Source organism: Mustela nigripes, chromosome 2 (assembly GCF_022355385.1).
Source record: "Mustela nigripes isolate SB6536 chromosome 2, MUSNIG.SB6536, whole genome shotgun sequence".
Lineage (NCBI taxonomy): Eukaryota > Metazoa > Chordata > Mammalia > Carnivora > Mustelidae > Mustela > Mustela nigripes.
In genome coordinates this window covers 134764337-134786823 of record NC_081558.1, presented here as the reverse complement: position 1 = coordinate 134786823, position 22487 = coordinate 134764337, and the positions used below count along the sequence as shown (strand labels likewise).

Genomic DNA, 22487 nt, shown 5'->3' with positions numbered 1-22487 from the left:
GCCTTCCTCTTCCAAACTCATCAACAGGGAACAAATTTCCTTCCAGTGGGATTTCCAATAGAGAGCCTCTGTGTACTGTTGTGCAGATTGTGCACTGCATAACTGCAGGGGGCGCCATTTACGTCGCCACCTAGGCAAAAGTGCCAAATGGTTCCTCCCAGCTGGCACCCGTGGGACAGATCACAATCCTCCTGGCAACAGACAGGGCACAATCTGTGTGGTCATACGTTGAGGTCCTGACTGACACCCCTGTGTGACTTTTCCCTGATAAAGAAGCCATCCCATGCTGAAGTTAGAGTTGCCTTATTCACTGATGCCTATAGACTTTTTAGAGTAATCTTCATTTCATACACTCACCTAGTTTTTGTAAGCACTGTAGTATCTGTAAAGCCAAGTGTCCTGGTTTCAGATTTGGAAAATAGGTCATTGGAGCTATCTTTTAAGGGCTGAGGTTGCCTAGCTAGATTTTGCCATTTCAATTTTATTGAGGCAAATGCAGGAAAGAAATGCACTCTCATGGTTTTCTAGAGAATCAAAATATTTAAGACGTTAATGTATTTTAAAGGAATGTTTTCCATTAAGAAAGAGCTCTGTAAATGAAAGGGAAAAAATTACTTTTGGTGGATATAGGATCCATCTCCAAAATTCTATACATAGACTAAAAGTTAAGATTGACTGTTAGCTCTACAGGAGAAATAACATGCGTCCAACCTGCTTAACAGAGATGTAGACTTTGGTTTTGAATTAGTGGAGGAACCAACTTCTTTATCACCCAACAGGGAAGGTGATGAAATCATTGAGAGAGAGTTTTATACCATATTTTTCATAATGTCTAGGATGAAATCCCTAGGGTCTTTAAGCTGGAAGAAGCCTATTAGTTCATTCACATATTCATTTGTTCAATTAATTCTTTCTGTTTGCTTCCCACCATGATCGTGCCATCTAGCCTGGTCACAAGGAAACTGAGGTCACAAAGGTGGTTAGAGACCAGGCTGGAAACTAAGCCCAGATGTTCTATATCCAGGACACTTGGCCCCATGGTGCTGTTAAATATTCCCGTGTAGTTAAATTCAGGTGATGAAACGGGAGAGCATCTGTGTACTGAATGTGACTTGCATGTAATTCAAGTAATAAAGATGAAATACAAACCTCTTTGCCAGCTATTTCTTTGTTACTCTAAATGCCACAACTTATAGAAGGTTCAGTGTGAGGAGCATTCATTTCCGAATTAGTGTGTGAATTTTGCAAATAAACCTTTTTCCCAACTATCTACACTCTTTATGATTTAAATATTTCAGTCCTATCTTTTCTCACATGTTGCCCGGACAGATTAAAATCCTATAAATAGCACTGGCCTCTAAGAAACGTGCTCTCATCCCTTCCCTTTGAGTATTACTCCACTTTCCCAATCTCGTGATTGCTACCTTCTTAAAGGATTTGTTTTGGGCGGGGGAGCTTAAAACATGTGGCTCGTAAAGATGTGAAATTTCCTTTTCTGATTTGTCTATACTCTGCCTGTATACAATTAAGGCTCCCAACTTGCTGAACGTAGCTGAACTTGTTGACAGTTGAGGAGGTGGGGCGTGTATGAGCAGAGGAGAGCAGCTGCTCCTGCCAGCTGCCGCCTTCTCTGCACAGACATAAATACTGCCCAAGGATTCTCTGCAGGGCAGGAGACTGAGGACTCCTTTGAAGTTGCTAGAAGGAGACCCTTTCTGGCATTTTGCTTGGTAAATGCATCCGTACGCATGCAGGCCAAAGGGCACGGAACCTTTCGCTGAGTGACTAAGCCAAGATTCTGAAGCCAGGCTATCTGGGTCCCAATCCTGGCTATGTTGCCTAGCTTTCCCACTTTTTGACCTTAGGCAATGTATTTAACCTTACTGTCTTCAGCATCCATACCGGTTAATGGGAATACTAGTTTCTTTATGAGAGTTTTGGAGAATTGCATGGATTCGGTGTTATTAGTAGTAGTAATCCCAGCAACAAATACCGATGAAGCTTCTATTCCATTCCAGTTACTATGAACAAAATGGAAAGAGCTCCTCCCTTCCCGGAATTTAGAGTTTTTTTCACGCAGCAGGGACCCTGATCCATCTAAGGGTTAAAAAGTCAATGGTGACATGTGGGCAGATTTTGTTTTTAATGAATAAGGGTAAGATTTTACAAAATAAGGGTTTTATGAAGCTTTTCAGTATTTTTATATGTCTGTGTGGCCTGGGTCTTGACGTAAAATGGTTTTCTTGAGTCTAGTAGAGAAGATAAGCAATTAAACAGTAACCTCAATGCAGTGTGTGCGATAAAGTACGGTGAGTGTCTCAGGAGCATGGGAAAGATACCCGATCTCTTTTGGGGTGCAGAGAATCAGGAAGCCTTCCAGGAGGAAGTGACATTTAAGCCTAATCTTAAAGGATAGCTAGAAATTTGCCAAAATAAGGTGGGGGAGGTGTGCAGGAAGCAGTTTCTTTAAGAGCCATGAGGAGCTAAGGGGGTTTTTGAGAAAGCCAGGAGAGACCTGCTTAGATTTGCATTTCAGAAAGACATTATGCTTGCCTACAGACAACGGGCACAGATAGTGGGAAGACCGTTCAGTAATTTCAGGACAGAGTGGTCTAGAATCTGGGAGCAGTGGGTATTCGAGGGGGACAGCAGAAGGTGCTGGTCTGCGTGATACGCACTTGACTCACATCTCTGATGTCTGATGTACTAAGATTGCAGGGGACAAAGCTAAATCTATAAGGCCCAAGCTTCTAACTTGAGGAAACGTTCCTATAAACTGGACGACAGGACCTTTCAATCACTTTCCAAATCATCTCTCCATCTTGCTGGACATATCTGTAGACTGTCACCAGCCTAGGAATTGGCAGGGCTTCCTGTTCCAAAATGGGACAGTTCTTGGCAGGAGATGGAAAACTGGAAAGAGAATGGAAACTGGGCTAGCCAGGCACCTTGCATGAAGAGAAAAGAAAAAAAGGAAACCTGGTACTTTCCCATCTGATCCAGAATATCTGGTCAGAAAATAATTTAAAAGGACAGATAATTCAAAGAGGTTTCTACTTGGCTTTGAAATGCCACACATTTTTGGCAGTGGGTTTGTGCCAAATGTTTTTCTAAGGCCTTATTTTGCATTCCCCTGAACACAGACCATCTGGGCAGCAGGGGGTGGGGGCGATGAATTGGAGCCCAAGAGGGGGTCTGGGTGGGTAGCTGAGGAGGTCCTAATGTTTAAAAATTGGGACTGAGCCCACAACTCTTTTTCATCACCCCAGATGATCCATACTTACCTGTCTACCTGTGTCCTGCCACAGAGCAGGGAGCTCTTCTTACCTAAACCTTGCCAAATCACATGGAGATTTGAAAAGCAGCTATCTAGTTCCAGCACACGAGGTTTCCTACCCACATCTCTGAACACCCTCAGGGTCACCTCCATCCCACAGGGGGGCAGCCAGCTGACCTTCATAGCAACCTCAAAATCAACCCATATTTGGAGCACAAGGCAGGCTGTTTACAGATGTTACCATAAAAGACACTTTGAATTATAATCAGTCCTGTTTTACAGAAGAGCTGTAAAGGGGCCAGACCAGAGGCCCCCTTTCCTGTACTCATAAGATTGCTGTTGCCAGACAAGTTAAAAGATTAGTTTATCTTTCCTGGCTCAGGCCTACCTAGGACAGGAAAGAGTTACATTTCACTGAAGTCACTTAAACAAAGGGTCTCTGCACCAAGTCCCAATTAGGACCTAGAAGAAATGTCAGGGTGGCAGCCACTCCCTACTAAAGAATTCCAAGCATTCCCCTGTTCCTCCATCTGGAGGGTACTATGCCAGGGTAATGGCCTGGTCCAGGTTTGAATTCCCTGGGAATAATAATATCAGCCCAAATCTGGAAGTCCAGGGAAACTGGTTCTCCCCAATCTGCTGTAAAATTAAGTGTTGGGGTTTTTTTTCTTTTTTGAAAATGATCAGCTTTATTGAGGTATAATTGACATATAAAATTGTAAATATTTAAAGTGCGTTCCATGGTTATTTGCTACAAGCATAGAGTGTGAAAGGACCCCCCCCCCCAACTAGTTAACACATCTGTCACCTCACAGTTTTGTGCCTGTGAGAACCTTTAAGTTCTTAAGTGCTGTTTTTCATAGCAACAGAGAAGAGGGCATTTCTTATTTCCCCAGTTCTTACAAGTCAGAACCGGTTGGTTCACAGAAAATTCTTAATCCTGAAAAAGTGTTCTATGACCCATACATACATGCTTTTCAAGTATTCACTGCATGGAAACTTGTTCCTAATTAGATGAGCTGCCAAACTTAGGGAACCAGTGTATATTCTGAAAAAGCCAGCATATGTTTCTTTGACTCGGTTTCCAGAAAAATTTGAGGGCATAGAGCCAGTGCACAAGCCAGGAGCAAGTCTCCAAATATCCACCTCTTCCCTCCTTTAATGTCTCCTTGATTGGAGGTGGCCAACGGGGACTTGAGAGGTTCGCGTGAACCTTTAGAACAGATTCTCCTCTAAAATTCGAGGTATCAATCCCATTTTACACTTAACCCCTCCATTCCCCATACACACACCTCTCTGAGGTCAACCTCAGAGTGCGGCCGGGAGGGGTTAGGAAGCCGGAGCTAAAGCAACAGGTTCCGCCCACAGCCTGAACTTGGAAGGGGAGCCAGCAGGGCGACCGGAGCTGGGCGGTGGAGGAGAGGAAGTGGCCGAGGAAGGTGGAAGGGAAATGATGGTGCATGACCACTGAGCACACGTCACTTCGGGCTCCCATATGGGCTAGTGTCTGTGTGCGTGTGTGTTGGGGGTGGGGGGAGTCCTTCATCGGATCACTCGGGGACTTCCGCGTGGGCTAGGATGCGCCGCGCCCGCGCTCTGGGGTACCGGGAGGCTTGGGCTGGATAACGAGCCCGGAAAAGAAGGCTTGAGACGCGCCCTGAAAATATTAGTGCGTCTGGAGGTTAAAATCCGCCACCCTCCCCAGCGTGCCGCCCCTGTTAATTGGCTGCGTCTGCATCCCCAACGTTGCGTGCCCCCTTCCCTCGGCCTTTTACCGACCTTTCCAACCCTATCCCCGCCAGGCCTCCCGCCCCAGCCTGCTGCCGCGAAAACCGGGAGAGCGGACTACGCCGCGCCCGGCAGCCTCTGGGCATGCTCGGTGGCGGGACCGGCTCCGCCGCCGGGAGGGCGCGTCCTCCCTCCCCCCGGGCGGCGGCGGCGCAGGCAGCTACTGCCGCCGCGCCCCGGCCCCGCACACCTTTGGGGGCCTCGAGAGCCACCCTCGCTAGCGCTGGCTGAGAGCGCCCGAGGCTTCCGGCGGGCCGAGGTGGGGCCGGTCAGGGAGGCGCGGAGGCGGGAGTGAGACCTCCGAGCCGCCTGCGGTTCCTTAGAAAGTAAAGCTCAGCTAGCGAGCAGAGCCCGGCTCTCCGTCGCCGGCGGGGGCGGGGCGAGGCGGGGCCGGGTGGGGGGTGGTCTCGGCGCCCCGATCGAGGTGCGAATTCAGTGGCTGCCCACCCTCTTCTCGGTCCCGCCCCCAGGGAATTATAATTCTCTGGGAAAGTGTCTGGTTCTCCGAGAATCCTTGGGGCGGGGTGCCGGGGCGCGCCCGGCGCAAAATGGTTACAACAAAGTCCATGCGCGCCCCGGGGCCCTTCTTACGGAAAGTGTCCTTGCTGATGGCTGGGCACCCCCTTTGCTAATTTGAGGGTTAGTTCCTGGGAGGAAGTATGCTGGGGGGGGGGGGGGGGGGGGGGAGGCCCCGGGCGGGGGCCGGCCCCGATCCCCAGGCCTCCGTGGGGGGCGCACCTCCGGCCAGGCGGGCGCGGGGCACTGGGCAGGGGTGATCGCGGCGGGCGGCGGGCGACCGGAGCAGGCTCGGCCAGGCAGCTCACTCTCTGCCTCCTTCCCCCCTCCCCAGGATTACCGAGAGGATGGGATGGATCTAGGCAGTGACGCCGGCAGCAGCAGCAGCAGCAGCAGCCGCGCCAGTTCGCAGTCCAACTCCACCAAAGTGACCCCTTGCTCCGAGTGCAAATCCTCGTCTTCGCCGGGGGGCAGCCTGGACTTGGTGTCTGCCCTGGAAGACTATGAGGAGCCCTTCCCGGTCTACCAGAAGAAGGTGATTGATGAGTGGGCGCCGGAGGAGGACGGGGAGGAGGAGGAAGAGGAAGACGAGCGCGACGAGCGGGGGTATCGGGATGACCGCTGTCCGGCCCGGGAGCCGGGGGACTTGAGCGCCAGGACCCGCGGCGGCGGCGGCGGCGGGGGCAAGGGCGCCACCACTGTCATGCCGCCTCCCATGCCCAATGGCAACCTCCACCCGCACGACCCCCAGGACCTCAGGCACAATGGCAACGTGGTGGTGGTGGCCGGCCGGCCCAGCGGTTCCCGGGGCCCCCGCCGGGCGGTCCAGAAGCCCCAGCCCGCGCGGAGTCGACGCGGCGGCCGGGGCCCGGCAGCTGGGGTTCTCTGCCTTCAGCCCACCGACTGCGGGACGTGCGTCCCGGAGGAGCCCCCGGTGCCCCCTATGGACTGGGAGGCACTAGAGAAGCATCTGGCTGGACTGCAGTTCCGGGAGCAGGAGGTGCGGAACCAGGGCCAAGCGAGGACCAACTCCACCTCCGTAAGTTGGCCCGGGTGCGTGCCCACGCGCGCACACACGCGTACACACCCCGCGCACTGCCCGCACGCGCCCTCCTGGCGCTGCCACCCGCCTCCGGCCCCATTCATCCTTCCCTGAGGGTGGGGGCCGGGCCTAAGAGCCTGCCTTCTGCTCCCCTGGGGTACGGTTGCTCAGTCTGGGAGCTGTCTGGGTTTGCCTGATGGGCGGAGAGGAGGGAGGGGCAGCCAGAGGGCAGCGGAAAGTCGGGTTAGTGGAACCGGCGACTCATTTTAATGGAATTACTTATGGAGACGAGGTTGTGAGTCACTTGCCTGAAAATAAATCCGGGGAGAGCTTGGCACCGAAGCCGGTGCCCTGCGGGTGATATTTCAAGTCGTAATAGTTGTGGCTTTGTCGGCCGTGGCGGGTCTCCCTTCGTTACCACTGATGTCTCGCCTATATATAGGCTGTCCCCTAGCACACGCTCACATTCGCCTGCCCACCCCTCCGGTATGGCAGCAGGATTTGGCACATCTCGCGTTTGAGCGGATGCTCCTGAATTTGAATGGGTGACCGCCCTCCTCTAAGACTTCGTTCCTTTCAGAAACCCAACCTCTTGCTGACCTGGGGAATGGGGTGAATTGACCTGCTGGGGTGAGGGAGTGGTTGTTGCCTCTGTCGCCTCAGCCTCTCTGCTGAATCCCTCTCGTTTTGAAAAGGAGCCACTAGCAGTTCCTTACCGGAGGCCACTGGCTCAGTTCAGGAAATCCAGAGAGGGAGGGGTGCTGAAGTGGAACAGAGAGAGGGAGAGAAAGAGGGCTGCATCTATAAGCAGCAGCTCGGGCAGGTTTGCACTTGTCTCAACATCTTCCTTGCTCCTGAGAGGAGAGCAAATAAATGACTTAAAAGAAAAACATCATGAATGCAGCTTCGCTCTTTATCACTGTTGTGAGTTAAAGCAACAGTTGTAATTTGAAATCGTTAATGATGTCCCTAAATGGGGCTGAAGGGCACACAGCTTCACTGCCTGCTTTCTGTGTGTGGCGGCCCTGCAGCAGTGTGGGAGAACGCTTGCTTGCAGGTGTAATTTTTCGGTTCCAGAGCCCTGGGGCTACTAGAAATTGGGTGCATGCACTTCTGACTTCAGGGGTAAGGACAGTAACCGCAATTCCCAGAGAAATTGGCACGGTTTCCATCAGACAGAGCTCTTGGCTGACAGAGCCCTCTGGTTAGTGTCCCTTGAGAAACTACCTATTAAATTAACACACTCATTCTAATCCCAGCTGTTTACCATGGCCACTAGCAGATGTGGAATCTTTCCATTACAGCCAATCCGCTCTCTTATGCCTTGCAATGGAAAACATCCGTTTCCCACTTAGTGCTTGAGAAAAATGCCTGATTAAGCTCCCTGGACTTAAACAATGACTTGAAGATAAACACATTTCAATTACTATTGCATGGCATTTTTACATTCCAGGAGAACATAATAATTGGTGCACATGCGAAGTTAGGATTTGATGATGACAGTGAGCTCCATTATTTAAAAGTTATTAAACAAAATGTTACTGAGCACCTGTGTGTTACATGCTAAATGCAAAGTCTGATTCTCTGTGCTGCAGTTACATTATCTGTCCATGTAAGACTTGAGTTATAATGAAGAAAGACTGACTCCCCTCTAGGAACTTAAAATTTAGTAAATTACTTCCCCCAACACACAGCCTCCTTGTTCTGAAGACTATGAATCTTTCCTTCTTGAGCAATCTTTGAAACCCAAGTTACAATTTACACATTTTGGCTCCCCTCCCTCCACGCCAGTCCCCCTGAAAATGTCCCCTCTGGGCATTTCCTCCACAAGTTATACAGAGAAATTTGGAACCCATTTCTTTTAAAGCAAGTATGTACAGAAAGAAGGGGGAGAGGAGAGACTTTGAGGCTGTTTAATCAATTTTACCATTTTTGGGTTTGTTAATAACAAAATTACTAGCCACTATTGATTTAGAATAGTGTTTTTCATACTGTAAGTTATTGATGAAATCATCTTAGCATTTAAAAAAATGAAATAGAATAGAATATACTACTGTCCATTGCAGATAGTTGTTGTAAGCTTTGTTTTAAAAACTTTTGGTTTTATACACTGGGTCATGATCTAACACTTATTTTACTGTAGGTTGTTATCATAAAATCTGAAAAACACTGATTTAAATCCTGTTTACTCCTGCCCGGGAATAAGTGGGAGAATTTATAACTATGAGGACAGAAACTTGAGAATAACAAAGGAATCCTGCAGAAGAGAAATCCTATTTAGAAGAAGTTGTTCAAATCAAATACTTCTGCTTCTCTTTAAGAAGTTATGTACAGGGGCACCTGGGTGGCTCAGTGGGTTAAAGCCTCTGCCTTCAGCTCGGGTCATGATCTTAGGGTCCTGGGATCAAGCCCCACATCGGGCTCTCTGCTCAGCAGGGAACCTGCTTCCTCCCCTCCCCTGCCTCTCTGCCTACATGTGATCTCTGTCTGTCAAATAAATCAATAAAATCTTGAAAAAAAAAAAAAAGTTATGTACATGGAGCACCTGAGTGCCTCAGTCAGTTAAGAGTCTGCCTTTGGCTCAGACTCAGGTCATGGTCCTGGGGTCCTGGAACTGAGTCCCACACTGCCTCCCTCCTCACCGGGAGCTCCTTCCTCTCCCTCTGCTGCTTTCTATTTTGTGCTCCCTCTCTCTCCTTCTCTCTCTGTCAAATAAATACATAATCTTTTTAAAAAGTGAAAATAGAAAGTGTATATAAGTGAATTAATGCAGACTACTGGGAGGAAAGGTATAAAATGAAAAAGACAGGTATATTCTCCTTTACCTATGAAGAGAACCAAATAAGCTTTTCCCGCCCCATGGAAAACCCTCAGTAGGATTGCCTCTATTGGGAATCAAGTGGCTGGTTCCTTTCCATCATTCCAGACTACTCAGCTCTCACAGCCCTGAACACCATCCCCAAAGTAAAGTAAGGCACTGTGGTGTATTTTCTTAGTGCTTATCACTGCCTGACATTATCTTGTTTGGTTCCCGTTCATTTTTGGTTTCTCTGGAATTGAGTTGTAGTGTACAGGTCTTGCCTCTCTTTTAATTGCTGTAATCTAGTGCCTGGGAGGGACGCCTGGGTGGCTCAGTTGGTTGGACGACTGCCTTCGGCTCAGGTCATGATCCCGAGGTCCCGGGATCGAGTCCCGCATCGGGCTCCCAGCTCCATAGGGAGTCTGCTTCTCCCTCTGACCTTCTCCTCGCTCATGCTCTCTCTCACTGTCTCCCTCTCAAATAAATAAATAAAAATCTTAAAAAAAAAAAAAAATCTAGTGCCTGGGATGCAGTAGGTTCTCAACGAATGAATGAATGAATGGTTTATTAGGCTCACAGGCCCCAGACTTAAGCCAAAAACAGCTGAGAAAATTGAGGCCCATTGAAGCGAAGTGATTTGCTTAAGGGCCCACTAAGTAACCTAGGGAAAGCTTTCTTCTTACACCAGACTAAGTTTGTTTGTTTTTTTTTCCTCCCTTATTTTAAGGCTAAAAACAATTTGAAGTAAAAGGGAAGAAAAGAAGCTCCCACCTCCATAGGTTTGACAAATCCTGTCTTATGCTTCCTTGGTAATTATTAAGGACCTAAGTAAATTAGGAAATAATCAAAATCCCGTTATTTCAGAGTCTCCTCACAGGCCTGCTTTAGTTTGGGTTTGTTTTAATAGGCTGATGGCTGCAGCAAGACCTCCAAAGGAAGGATGAGATCTCAAGATTATGTTGACCATCAGCCATTCCTAATCTAGGGAGAATTTAGAGACAAATTTAAAAACCTACAACATTTAGGTAGCATTTAAATCCTAGGACTGACCTTTTTTGTGGAAGGGTTTAAGCAGCTATTCTCTCCCTTAGTGTCAGCCGAGGAGGATGGGCTTGGACGGTGCCAGGAACTTTGCGGGCAGAGCTCTGAGGTGTCAGAGGAAAGCCTGAAGGAAACACAGGTGAAATTCCATCCTCCTATCCCGTTAGACAAACTCGCCTGACCTCATGTGCCCCAACCTCTTCCTTGACAGAGCAACCCCTCCCCACCTTGATGTCAGAGCCTGGAAGGCAGCAAGGTTTTCTTTTTTTCCACTGCCTTATCCCCAGTATCTCCCTCCTGCTTGGCACAAATGCCTGACACACAGTCATGGGGAGGGTGAACTGTTCAGTGCAACAACCAGAACGACTCGCAGAAGCGCCCCCTTCAGCTGGCCAGCCCCTGCTCCTCTGGTTTCCCCCTATTTCTCACAGTTCTTCCAGGGGACCTGCATCAGCATCAGGGGTCACGCACAGTTAAGGAGTAAAGAAAGACACTGGTGATTTATGCTTTTGATGTCAGATTGAGAACTAGCGGTGGCAAGTTTAAGGGAGACCTGCTCCCTCATATCCATATTCACCCTAAATTCTCATTTCCCTGCCTACTGTGACTAGTAAGCTGGCTTAGGCAATCCTGGGGATACGCGGTTTTCCTCTTCTCAGCACAGACCCAGGCAGTCCCCTTTCTTTTTGTCTGCTTCCCCTGGGTCTTTGTCTCCAGATCCCTCTTCTACCTACTCAAGGACTGTGAGGTTTTCTCTCCTCAGGGTCTGTGGTCCTCCAAGCTGAGTCTCATCTGTCCCTGGAAACTCACACTCTTTTTTCTCCCACTTTCCCCACTTTCAATTCTTGAAAACAACAACAACTAACTGCTGAGGTAGAGTTGACAGTCCACTGCACAGATTTGAAGTGTGTGATCTGATCGGTTTTGACATATATGTATGCTTGTGAAACTGTCCTCACAATTAAGATTGTGAACATATCTCTCACCCCAAAAAGTATTCACGTGCCCCATTGCAACCTCCCCATCTTGCCCCTTGGCAACCACTGGTCTTATTTCTTTTACTATAGATGTATCTCTCACCCCAAAAAGTATTCACGTGCCCCATTGCAACCTCCCCATCTTGCCCCTTGGCAACCACTGGTCTTATTTCTTTTACTATAGATGTTAGCTTGTTTTTTCTAAAATGAATGTAAGTAGAATCATATAATATGTACTCAGTTTTTGTCCAGCTTCTTTCATTCAGCATGTCATTATTTTATGATTCAGCTGTGTTATTGTCTAGAGCAACAGCTCACTACTTTCTTTTGCTAGGTAGTGTTTCATTTTATGGAGATACCCTATTTCCCAGTTGATGGACATTTAAGTTGTTTCTAGTTTCTATTGCTAATGAAGGTGCTGTGAATATTCATTTATTTGTAGGAACATATTCTTTCATTTCTCTTGGGTAAATACCTAGGAGTGGAAGGGCTGAATCATGTTTCAGCAGCTTTAGGGGTTGCCTGTTTTCCAAAGAAACTGTACCCTTTTATGCTTCTGTCAACATGATTATTCATGTACACACTGTAACCGTGACTTCCTTTCCCACTGGTTGCTCTGTTCCATCTGTGTCTTTGGGGACTTGTAAACATCTCTCTTCAGGTGCCTGGGGTGATTGCTTCCCTCTCAAAACAGTGAGAGTACCAGGATCACATCTTACACCCAACCGGAGTCATTATACCCATTGTTCAAAAATACCCATTTTTAAATTAGAGAAGAGTTCAAGTTGTAGACGGAACACATTTTGATTATGGTTGCATTATTTTTAGTGCCTGTGACAGGTGCATTTCCTCTTGTAATGAGAAGATAAGAATAATTTTAATTGATGTGTTAATGGAAAGCAAATTCTCCTGATGAAGTTTCTTCCTAAGTACTTGAAAATAATTTGTCTTTTTATTTGTTTGTACTATTAACTAGTAGCAAACTTTAAATTGCCTACATTTCTTCCTAGAATGGTAGTAATTACAGGTTGTTTTCAGTGTGTTATTCTGTAAGCCTTCCAGCCCAGGTCTTCCTTCCCTGTCAACGATTCCACTGAAGTAGCTTAAATGGCTGAGTAGCTCGTTTCTGTAGTTATGTGGGCTATGTTTAAATTATATGAATTCCCATTTTTATAGACTGAATTAAGAGGTCTTTATTACTCCTACAAAATATTGTAAAATTTGTAAGTTTAATAAGTCACGTGCTTTGACACTCTGGGGCACAGCAGTGAAAATGGTCTGTGTGGCGCAAAACTATCACTTCTTCCTGGTAGAGAGCGCTACAGGACGTTGTTAAATCTGTGCGTGTGTGTGTGTGTGTGTGTGTGTGTGTTTTAATCATAACCAGAAACTACCAGGACTAAATGTACTCTCTGCTTCAACCTTTTACCTTGAAATGTTTAATGCCATCATTGCCTGTTTTTCTAATGTATGTTGATATTTGTTTAAGAGCTGCAAAGATTTCTCTGTCCATTAGTGTGTACTCAAGACTTTAAAGAAATATATGATTGGGTTAAAAAAAAATTAGGTTGCAGGTTCTGGGGCTGTGTGTTTGTATTTAAGCTACCATCCCATGGTTCATCCTGAAATTCAGTCCCAAGTATTTCAACGAAAAGGGCTTTTGCAAATGCTTTTCTTAACCGCTGTTAGGTGGGACAGATGAGGCTTTATACTGTCGGTGACCAGGAGATTATTTTGCATACAACTTCTGTAGAAATTTAAGTGCCAATTATGAAACTGAACTTTTTAAATAGAAAAGTAATAGGATTTTAAAGATAGAAAGGATCTGAGAGGTCATTTCATCAAACCCTCACCATTTTCAAAGGCAGAAGTAGGTCTGTGGAGATTAAACATCTTCATTCAACTTCCCTCAACATCCTCAGCCCAGGCCTGTCTGAGTCTGGAAGTAGATTCTATGTTTTAGCACTAGAGCAGAGTTTTAATTTTATTGTTTGTTTCTCTTTTTATTTTGTTAAACCAGCACTTCCAGACAATTATAAAATTACTTTCTTCCATGCAGACTTTGGCTCATCACTGTGTGTATTTCTACCAACGGATCAGTGCTCTCCCTGGGTTGACGATATGTTCCATCATTGCTCCTTTTCCTGTTCATCCAGCCTCCTTTCCATCACTGGGCCACACAGTTCTTTCCTCTTGTGGGGCCAGAGGATGACCGGCTCTTGAGAACTTTGCAAGGAGCCAGCTGAGTTCTGGAGGCGGAGAGGGGAGAAGTGAGAAGTGAGGGTATTTTCTCATGCTCACCCTTCCATGGGACCCTTCCACAGACAGAGTCCTTCCATTGACTCTCAGGCCGTGAGGTGGAACCTGGGTTCAGAAGGACAGGGGAGAGAAGATCTCTGTGCCACTCACCCACAAGTACAAGTAGGAGCTTAAAGTGAATAGTTGATTGTAAGCCTCTCAAAGGGGGAACTAACAAAACCAAGAAAAAACTAGAAAGAAAAGTACTTGTGGAGTTCAGTAGTAGCCCATGAGATAGCCTCCATTAGGATGGCTTCATCGGAACGTGGGTGATGACAAGGAATGGAAAAGTAGATATCCTGAAAGGGAGATGTGTTTGGGTTTTATGTTCCCCATATGATGTTTCTTAGTTTCCCATTTAAATGCGGAGAACTGAGCCATCACTAACTCTTGTCAGGTCCAGGACACTCGTAATAACCATTCTGTTTCACTTAGACAAGCCTCATCAAATCTGTAAGAGCCCCATTGTTTCAGATGCTCTTGGTTTGTTTCTTTACTTTGTTATGTTTTTGGCTACCCCTTCACCTTTGTGATGTTATTTTCCTTATATATTTCTTAAATCATTATGTCAAGCATGTTCTATCACCAGTCTTTATCACTTGCCTTTCTCTGTTTCCCCTACTGCACATACTTTCTCTCTTTCCCTACTGCACATACTTTCTCTGTTTCCATACTACACAAATTCGTCTCATTGTCCCCACCTAACCTATTTTTCAACGTGGGTGTTGTTTTATGTTATTCCCAGTTTTCCCTACTTTGGTGGTATTTTCTCTAGAAAGTTTATATAATTTAAAAGATAATGGTTTAGGCCAGGAAATACTCAGGTGAGAGGAATGAACTCAGCCAGTGTATGTTCTGCTCCAGGTTGGTGGTTTTTTGAAAGTACTTGTAAAATATTTTTGAGTTGCCTGTAACTGATGTGAAGTTACAGCGAAGTTTACTGGAAGCAAAAGAATTAACCCGTTTTCTTCTGTCCAGTTTTGTGTATCAGATTTCCTAATTGCCACTTGTATCTGTACATTCTACTGATACCCTTGAATCTCCACCCAAATATTTTATATTTATTTGTAATTAAATTACCTTTTTGGGTATATCCATGATCAAAAATATCAAGTTCATCTTTTTTCTTCTTTTATTTCCTTCCATTTCTCTAAGCTACTCCTTGGTATTTATCCTTTTTTAAAGTGATTGTGGATCTTTCTTCCTTGGGATATTAGCATAGTATACATGTTTTTTAAAAGCTCCATTTATTGTGGATCACAAAAAGCCATACATTAGTCAGCAGCTGATTTCTGCAAATATATCAATTCAGGAGGGTTTTATCGCCCATGTCCTAATAGAGATGATTGAGCCTTCAAATCTCTTGTAGAAATGAATGTGTAAGTTATTCAGAGTGGGATTTTTTTTTTCTTCCCCAAAAAGCATCCAGCAAGAAACTGTGTGGGCTGGGCTTTTCTAGGCACTGCTGCACTTGCCCAGGCTTAGGAGAGGGTGGAGAGCAGAGCGTGATCTCTAGCCTCACAGCTGGGCCTCCGGCCAGCAGGTCACCCATTAGGAACTCCCTGAGCGCGGGCAAGCTGGCCAGGCACAGTGTTGCCCCCTCCACGGTGCACACCCACTGGGACCTCCCTTGGGCCACCGCGCCACCGTGATCCGCAGCCCGCCTCTCTTTCATCTTTCATTCGTGTGTACATCCCCTGTGTGTAGAGAACCAACTTAAAGTCTGTATGCAAGTGGCTCGTCCTCTGATGACCAGGGCCCATGACCAGGCGTCCTCATGGACTAGGTGTTGACAAGGAGCTGATGACGGGCTCTCTCCCCAGCCTGCTAGCTGCGGCGGGGGTCCCCCCACTCACAAATGGGTTGTGGGCATGTTCAGAACAAAACAAAGGTAAGTCATGGCAACTACCAAACTAACATCATTTGATTCAGCTTCCTTCATGTTTGCCATATATGGAAAGAATTCGGCTGTCTAAAAAAGTTTAAAGGCAATGAGGTAATTTCCTTATAATGCCTAAGATCTCCGGCAGTGTTGTAAATTTAGATTTGAGGTTAGAGCATTAAAAAATAAAAACAGAACTTAAAAAGCTGCTGTGTTATGAAATGCTGGGGCATTTTTAATGTCAAGTCCAGCAGCACAATATCTGGAACCCTCCCACCCCCGCCATCCCCACACAAAGAAAGAGTAGAGTGAAAGTTATTTCTAAAATAAGAAGGGTCTGGACCTCTGGGAACCTGCACAGTGTCTCCTTAGAAGACAATTTAAAGGCTAATCTCAACTCCGATAAAAATAACATGTTTTCAAGTAGTTTCAAAACCAATTTAGCCTTCTGTTTTTCTCCTCATGGCACCAGTAGCTAAAAATTATACCACTTATGAAAATTGCAGACAATTTTTTTTTCTTTGTGCAATCTTACATAATTTTTGGTCCATTTGACCTGGTCTGACATTTTATTATGAGCAACTGCATCTTAAGTGCTCCGTCCTTTTTATTTCCACTCTAAAATTGGTAAGGAGTAAGAGAGAAGACCACTGAGATTTTATTTTTGAATACTGAAATTATGTAACTAGTGATCTCCTGTTAAAGTTGTTACTCAGCCTACTGTGGCCCCACAGTCTGACCCAAATAGCCCTTAAAGTCAGATCCTGTTCGAGAAGAAAAATTTTATGTAGCAGTACTTTTAAGACTTCTTGAATTCCTGCTCTACTATCGTATGGTGGTTTCAATATTGGATTGATGTTTCTCGTGTTTCACACAAAAACACTCGACAGAGCCAATGTATAACTGTTGTATGTACTAACGTATAAGTAAGACCCCTGCAGAAATTCCAGTGTGCTTGCGGCCTCATTAGGACTCTGTTTTCCTAATAAGCAATCACACGAGGAATCCAAATATTAGAGGTAGGAGGGATTCCATAGCAAAGATGGCAAAGCCAGATGCTTCCAGAGCCATGTAGGTAACTAATGAGGACTGTGGGTCAGGGGGAAGCAGGACCGGGGTGAGCTGGACAGTGTGTCCCAGCCATAAAAGGGGGGCTGTTCTAACATTCTGCCTGATTTGTTACCATGCCAGAATATAGTCAACATTCTGATATGCCAGGAGAAGTCCCAGATCAAACTTTTATGAGACATATCTTAAGTATGAAACTTTGGCAAGTAACTTAAAAAAAAAAAAAAACATAATTTTATAGGGGTAACAAGCATATCAGTTCTTCAAAATATGACCTTTGGGCTACCAACTTCTCATCCCACACCAAAGCAAGTCTCCTCATTTTACAGATGAAAAAACTGAGACCCAGAGAGATTCAGTGATTTTCCTGAGTGGAGGTGAGGTGGGCGAGGTGGGTGTGGCTTGCTGAGAAGTCTGGTGAGAGACTAGAAACGAGAGATGTTAGGGAAGAAGACTCATGAAGAAATGTTCTGATTTACTGACACCAGAGTAACTTCCTTTGAAACAGTAACATCCAGGGGTTGGAGGGAGAGATAACTGTATACACCTTATTCTGTTTCACTTAATTCTTATACATATCCCATTACTTAGAATTTACTTTTCTCTTTCAAAGCAGTTCAAAAACTGATTTTGTATTTGCATTCAGGGACTTGTATCATGATTTATTTTTCTTCATTTATAAATAATGAGCAAGGAGGAATTCTTAAAGAAAAATTTACCTTAAACAATCTCACACACATACACACACACACACACACACACCGGATATGTGGTCTTAATTCTTTTTTCTTCTAGAAATTCATCTGAGACCATTAATTCAAGGGTTGGTAGTACAGGTGAGTTTTGATAAAATTTCTTATTATATGGAATCTAATGAAACTTCAAGATTGTTGAATCATGTTTAGATTTTATTTAATTCCAGCTATTATGACATAATATACTGTTGGAAGCATAGAGGTTGGGAAATTTTTGTTTTTGCTTCCTCTTTAGAATTACTGGCTCTAAGTAAAAAGTCAACACCGATTTCATGCAAACGAGTCAAGTTTGGGGTCTTGATTCACATTCCTTTAGAAAAATAGGAAACACTGTTCATTTCACTTTTTAAACATGACTTTTTACTTAGAAATAATTTTAGATTTACAGAAGAGTCACAAAGATAGTCCAGAATGTTCATGCATATCCTGCAAACCAGCTCCTCCTGATGTTAACATCTCCTACAACTGTGGCACATTTGCTAAAACTAAGAAATGAACAAGGACACAGTATTATTACCTACATTACAAGCTTTATTTGGATTTACATTAGCTTTTATGATTAAAAAGTTATTACACCAAGTCAACTTAAGTAATAAGTAATATATCCTTGTAGGCTGTGGCTTGATAGAGGGGAGAGCTATTTCCCTCCATAGTCTCCGTTACCTCCCCACAAAGTCATCTCAAGAGAACCTAAGCAAATATTCCACTATGTGTTGGCTTTAAGTGTATTTTGAAAAACATTCTCCTAGCCCCTCTGCCAATCAGGTTGCCTTCCTCGGTGGAAACTCTGTGGCTGCCCTGTGGGGAGAGTGTGTGCAGTGAAGAACAGGGCAGGTAGAAAGAGAAGCACATGCTGACCCATAGAGGACAGGCCCTCTAATGGGGAGCATGGGTGTGAGGAGCTGTGTCGGACGTTCCCAAGGATAGCATAAATTAAGTACTTGCCCATCAGCTCTTTTCTGTGGGCTATGAACGGCCACAAATTGTCATTGTTCTTGGGAATGTTATTTGGCTCACCAACATCCAGATCTTTTGTTTGTTTGATTGTTTTTAGGAAACAGCTTTGGCTTGGGAGTATACTTCTTTTATTTTATTTTATGTCATTTCATTTCATTTTATTATGTTATGTTAGTCATATTTGAGTCACAGTACTTCCTTCATTTCCATAGTGTTCCATGATTTAAAGGGTGTATTCTTCTTTAAAGTTAAGCTTCTGGTGAAATTGCGAAGGCGCTGTGAATGGCATGAAATTTCAGGCGGAAGGGAGTAAGTTACAGTTGACTAGAGAGAGCTGTAAGTGACTTGGGGGATGAATGTCACTCATGAGGCGAAATGAGTGTTAATTCCAGGAACACGTGTGGGAGATTTCATGGATTAGAAATACCCAGGAAGGGGGTTGGAAACTCTTGGAAGTGTGGAAAAAGAAAGACAACCGACCTGTCAAGATGTTCAGTCTTTGTTACCTGAATCATCAGAATTTTTAAAAAACTAAACTACTAATGGGCACCAGACAGAGTTTTGTCAGCAGCAGGAGGTCCCTGTGACTCAGTGATTTCTCGTTGAAGAGGGTTTCCCAGTTAGTCATTCTCTGCCTTTGGTGGCCGGGCTTGGCTGACAGAATCAGTGAGTTCCTCTTAAACTTGTTTAAATTTCCCAGAATTCTTTTGCTAATTACATGTTCAATGTATTGTGGATTGTGATAATACTAAATAAATATTTCTTTTAGCAAAACCCATAATGTCACATTGGAAATTGTGCTTTCTAGACCAGAATGTTTTGAATAAATGCTTCAGTTTATATACTCTTAAAATTCATTAGATGCTGTGCTGGAGGACAGGATATTTTGGCCTCACTGACCTCTATATTCTTGGGTTCTTCCTCCTATGGGGGGTTTTCATGGGCTTTGCGCCCAGCAGGAGTTACCCTTCCTGACAGCACCCAAGTTCCTTTTAGGGAGTTACCCCTTCCCTGCTGTGTATGATTTTGGTGGGAGGATAATTGCAAGTAGCTGACTCCTGTTCTAGAACCTCAGCCCCAGATTCCCCCTTCCCTGGTTCTGCGGCAGGTGGAGGAGCTTCTCTGGGACTTTGGGTCTAGGGCACTCCCCTCGAAGCCCTTAGGACAGCTGGAGGCCCTCACAGTGATGATGGCTGCCAAGCCCTTCCCATGAGGGGCCATAGTGGGCTTCATAGTGCCTCCCTTCCTTTCTCTGTGCTGCTCCAGTGTCTACCTCCTGTTGAATCTGAGTTTAGGTCAGCTGGGGTGGGTTTTATTGGTTTGAAATCAGGAACCCTAATTGATAACAGCAAACAGTCTCTGGACTTAGGGATCAAGTTCATATATCATATCTGTGAGCCCAATATCACTAAATAGAAGTCTCTAATATTTTTGAGTCTTTCACAGAATCATTGAATATCAAAGGTGGAATGGACCTTAAAGCAACTCTGGCCCAATCCGCTTCATTTTACAGATGAGAAAATAGGTACACAGAGCAGGAGAGACTTTGGAGGTGTCATAAACAGAACATTGACATCCTATGCAGAGACCTCATGGCTCATCAGCCCTGGACATCTTGTCCACACACCCTCACTCTCTCATGGGACTCATGGTATCCATTTATGGGTTGACTGAGCAGATCTAAAGGTGACATTGTGGCCTTGGAAAGGATCAAAGCTGACTGCACCACTTGGGGTTCAACCCATGGCTGGTGATGTTAATACCAAGATTCAAACATGAGGCTGAAATGTCAGCAGACCTTACCCCAGGGCCCTCTGCTGCCAGTCCAGATGTGTTCTTGTGATGCAGGTGAGACTGTATAAGGAGGTGGTTATCTGTGGACTCTGGAATCAGACAGACCTGGCCCAAAATAGTAGTCATAGCCTCCTTATAATTACTGGGATAAAAACAACTAGTACCGTGGTATAAATCTATAAATTTTTAATGTGAATTAAAGAATGTCTTGTAACCATTCTTATTTTCTAGAAACTATGCTGTTATATGATGTAAGTGGAGGAAGTCTCTTGAGTTTTGAAGGAGTAAATTACCTGAGTTCATTTTGTAGTAAGAGCTAGATTTTAAAATTGCTTATGTGAAGCTTTTCAGCAAGGCATAGTCCACACCATGATGTCTGCCAAGCCTCTCCCTAAGACAGGCCATTATTTTTTCTTCATCACCTATTCAGTCAGTGAAGATGTACTGAATGCCTCCTCTGTGTTAGGTGTGGTGATAAGGATCAACAGACGCTCACACGAAGCTGTCATGTATGGGGCTTCTTGCCCTCCTGGAGCCTGCAGCCCAGTGGGGGAAGCTGACCTGAATCCTGTAAGCACACCAGTGTGCCACATGCTGTCGGAGAGGGTGATGCTCCTGTGAGAACTGGAGAGACATGCGTTAAACCTGTTTTGGTGATAATAGCAATAGCTATCACTTACGAGTGCCGACGACGGACAGGGACTGAGCTGGCTGCTGTTCATTTATTGTGCCTAATGCTCACGGTGAGGGAGGGTGGATGCTGTAACTCCCATTTCACAGACAAGGAAACTGAGGCTTCTGGCAGGATCACAGAGCTAGCGCAGGTCTCACTGGCTCCAAGGACCACGTGCTTTCCACGTTCAACTAGTAAGACTGTTACACCAGATACTTGGGATTTAGCATCTCTGATGTTCATTACATAGCAACTGCTCATCTTTGCTGATGGCTGCGGCCATATCCGAACATCTGGAATCTCTGGATATACAGTATCTCCTTACACCCACATGCGGCTATTTGAGAATTCTTCATACATGGAAACTTTGATTAATTAAAAATTCATTCAAGGGGCACCTGGGTGGTTCAGTTGGTTAAGCGTCTGACTCTTGATTTCGGCTCAGGTCATGATCTCGGGGTCCTGGGATTGAGCCCTCTGCTGGGCTCTGCAGTCAGTGTGGAATCTGCTTGTCCTTCTCCCTCTACTCCTCCCTGCACTTGCACACTCTCTCTCCCTCGCAAATGAATAAATACAATCTGAAAAAAAAGATAGTAAAAAATTAAAAATAAATCCATTCAAACATAAATGCATGGCTTTATGTTTCTTCCCTTCACTTTGAAGGTCCCCACCGATACCCTGATGCTTGTTTCTCATGAATCTGGCTAGTCCATTAAGACTAGTCAAAAACTTGCCCTGCATGTTGGTTTAAAGGAGTCATAATGATCCTCTGGTTGAGTGGAGGTTCAGAGAGAGAAGATGGTGCATTCCTGCCCTCTTGACACCCAATCCTGAGCTACCTACTCCTCATGAGTTGTCTTACTTATAAAATGGGACCGTTTAGGTTATAGACAGCCCTAAACAGTGGGACATGCCTGAGTCCTTGCCATGTGTTGGGCAACACACCCAGAAAGCTATCCTTGCAGAATTCCTGGGACCACATTCAGGAATAGCGTAATCACCTGTGGCAGTCTAGCAAAAGAAATGGCCATCTGAAGGCCCAGGAAGGGAAGAGGTCAGGTAGGGTGAAGTAGAAAGTGCACAAGCTATAGCAGAAGCCAGTGCCTCCTGTGATTTTTTTCATGTCCGTTCATGTACTTACTCACTTAACAGTCATTCATATTTAGTAGCCGCATGTTACTGGACCCTAAGGGAGATAAGAGGGCTATGAGCTCTGCCCAAGTGGCATATTTATTTTGGCGAGGGAGATGGACATTAAATAAGTTCCTCGGGTGGTTATTTAATATCCGAGGTAAGCACTAGGAAGGGAGGTCAGGGAGTCTGGAAGCCTCCGGCTCAGCCACCTGCAGAGGCAGCTGCGGGAGGACCACTGACCTAAGACCTGGAAGGGGAGGAGCCCAGTGCAAGGTGGGAGAAGATTGGTGGGAGGAGGGGCAGGAAGGGTAGCAGCCAGCACACAGGAAAGGAGTTTGGAAAGGTTTGTGGAACTCAAGTCAGGGCTAGCCTGAGGAAAATTACTCTCCTAACAAACACAGCCCAGGCATCTGAGTCTGCACCTCATTTATGGAACTTTCCACCTCTACTTCTAAAAGCCATCTTTTATACCATAAAATAACCGT

General features: G+C 45.4%; 1 protein-coding gene across 3 annotated transcripts in view; it reads left to right on the top strand.

Moving 5' to 3' along the window:
- Positions 1-4769: 4769 nt before the first annotated feature.
- Positions 4770-22487, top strand: part of SCHIP1 (schwannomin interacting protein 1) — a 126902-nt gene continuing 109184 nt past the window's right edge. Inside the window, exons 1-2 of one of the 3 annotated variants that reach the window (XM_059391651.1) lie at positions 4770-4788; positions 5916-6620. In XM_059391651.1, coding sequence (XP_059247634.1) covers positions 5934-6620 — 687 coding nt within the window. In that variant the 5' untranslated portion in view covers positions 4770-4788; positions 5916-5933. Of the gene's footprint in view, positions 4789-5221; positions 5325-5421; positions 5705-5915; positions 6621-22487 lie in introns of those variants that run through there. The other 2 variants (XM_059391653.1, XM_059391652.1) reach the window with 2 other exon arrangements.